At 47.9% G+C, this 2500-nt stretch overlaps 1 protein-coding gene across 2 annotated transcripts in view; it reads left to right on the top strand.

Annotated features, from left to right (window-relative positions):
* LOC125031884 (CD151 antigen-like) overlaps nucleotides 1–1800 on the top strand; it is a 95821-nt gene extending 94021 nt beyond the window's left edge. For both annotated transcript variants that reach the window (XM_047622880.1, XM_047622878.1), the window contains exon 6: nucleotides 1520–1800. In XM_047622880.1, coding sequence (XP_047478836.1) covers nucleotides 1520–1663 — 144 coding nt within the window. In that variant the 3' untranslated portion in view covers nucleotides 1664–1800. The remainder of the gene's footprint in view (nucleotides 1–1519) is intronic.
* The last annotated feature ends 700 nt before the right edge of the window (nucleotides 1801–2500 follow it).

Raw genomic sequence — 2500 nt, forward strand, 5'->3', positions numbered from 1 at the left:
TTTTATTTATGCGACTTACGCCTAGTACAGACATAGTTGTTCACTCTCAAATGCCCTAAGTACTATGCATGTGTTCATTTTCGTGCACATGCACATGCAAGCACAAACCTTTACATATGCTCCTATGCATATGATATGCATACATATTCCTACATTATACACAACTATACACATGCAGATGCATACCCATATATAGACATGTTCGCATACATATGTGTATACGCAGCAACATATATGCGAACACATATGCTGTACACATCCTCTACACATACTTATACATACATATAGCCTGATGCTGATGTACACGTGTATGTGCACATACGTTCATGAGTACATATTAGTGCTCACCCACATATATATGTATATACCTGTACATGCACATATATATGCACATATACATATATATACACATACACATATATATACACATACACACACATATATATACACAAACATACATATATACATACGCATGCATTTGCATACACACACACACACGTACCCATATGTACATGTACACACCCACCTTTACATATGTATATATACATATATACATACCTATATATACACATTCATACACATGTATACATATATACATACCTACACATATACATACACATATACATACCTAAACATACATATACATACATATATATATACACATATGAATATATACACACATGCGTACAGATATACATATTGACTTATAAACTGTTTCTCTATCAAACACACACACATGGACACGTACACACAAACCCGCATATACCTGCGCACTTCCGTCCATACTTTATAATGTGCATAAATTGTAAGCTTGCAGCAGAGGGGTTGAGGGGAGGAGGCGGGTGTGGGAGAGGAGGATTTAGGACGACGTTGGAATGGGTAATGATGTTAGAGGTTAGAGGAATTTGAAAAAGTGATTTTGTATCTGTCATTTTTTTCGGAGAGGTATAGTATTCCTTAGCAATTGCTAAGCCTACCGGCCCGTGCCCTCAGCCGCCCGCGACCACGGGTCGCTTGAGGTGCCATCACTTGAATTACGCTTTGTTAATGCATAGCTTATCTGGCGGATCTTCTGTCGAATGGGTGATCATATTTGTTGCTTTATGGTAACCATGTTTAAACCTCCCTGATTTTGTGATGTCCTGTACTTACATACTGACGGTTTAGCTGTTCCTTAGAGAATCTACTTGCGGGAAAACTGGTAATACATGCGATTTGGCAGTTACTCAGTGTCCTGTGGATATGGGGGTAGGTGATGCTTGTCATTTTCTAATGATTTAGGAATTTTGCATTCTTTTTCTGGTGGGGGAATCATTATTATTATTTTCTTATTCACCACTGTTTCTGTCTAATATGGCACTCTCTCTCTCTTTATATATATATATATATATATATATATATATATATATATATATATATACATATATACATATATCCTTCCTTTCAGAGAGAGGGTCTGGCCGAGGTTGGCTCAGCGCACCGCGTCTTCGCTTTTGACCCTCTGTTTCTCATCCCGCAGGGCTGTGTGGGCCGTGTGGTGGGCTGGGTTCAGGCCCAGAGCGGCCTCATCACGGGCGTCGGTGTGGGCGTGGGCGTGTTGGAGGTGGCGGGCTTGGTGGCGGCCGCCTCTCTCTGCCGCGCCATCCGCTCCTCGACGGACTAGCGCCACGCCCCCACGCCCACACTCACCCATAACACCCACCTGGGCAGCGCGAAGAGCGGGCGGGCGAAGGCGACGCCGCCGCAGGAATCGCAGGGTGCTGCCGAGACCCCCCAGATGGAGGAACAGCCGGAGGACCCGCAGCGACGGCGCAAGTGCGAGCTGCTCTCCTCCAGCGCCAGCCTCCTGCCGCGCTCTCACGAAGGGTTCAGTCTCGGGCGACCGCACGATGAGGGGCAGTATGGGCGTGGGCGTGGATACACACATCAGCGCGTTCGGAGTGTGGGCGACATCGAGGAGCTCACGAGGATGGAGAGAATCCTGGACGAGTGGACTCCATACGCCTCCCTCAACCACGTGGACGAGCGGTATGACGGCCGGAAGCAGGGTGGGGGTGGGAGCGGTCGCAACATGGGAAGTGGGAGTGGCCACATCACAGGTGGTGGGCGTGGGCCAGTATGTCCAGAGCGGCCCGTCAACACAGCGAGGCGAGGCGAGAGTCAAGGAGGTATGTATGGCGGAGGGCGCGCTGTATATCCCGGCCACAACGCGCCGTTGTCCAGCTTCAAAGGCTCGAGTGACTTCAGGGGAACAGGGAGCCTGGGGGTGCTGCACGAAGGAGAAAGCTTGGCATCAAGTGACGGTCGAGTAAGGACAGGAAAGGGAGGGGAGTAAGCAGCGTGGAAGGGAAAATCGCCAGAAAACGGGAAGAGAGGCAATTGGTTCTCAGACCGAAGAGAAGTTACGAGTACCAGACGAAGTGGCTCTCCGAGGCCAACCAAAGCGACGAGGAATACAGCGAGCAGCTCTTCCGCAACGAAAAAGAGACGGAAAACACAG

The sequence above is a fragment of the Penaeus chinensis genome, chromosome 13 (genome assembly GCF_019202785.1).
Source record: "Penaeus chinensis breed Huanghai No. 1 chromosome 13, ASM1920278v2, whole genome shotgun sequence".
Classification (NCBI taxonomy): Eukaryota; Metazoa; Arthropoda; class Malacostraca; order Decapoda; family Penaeidae; genus Penaeus; species Penaeus chinensis.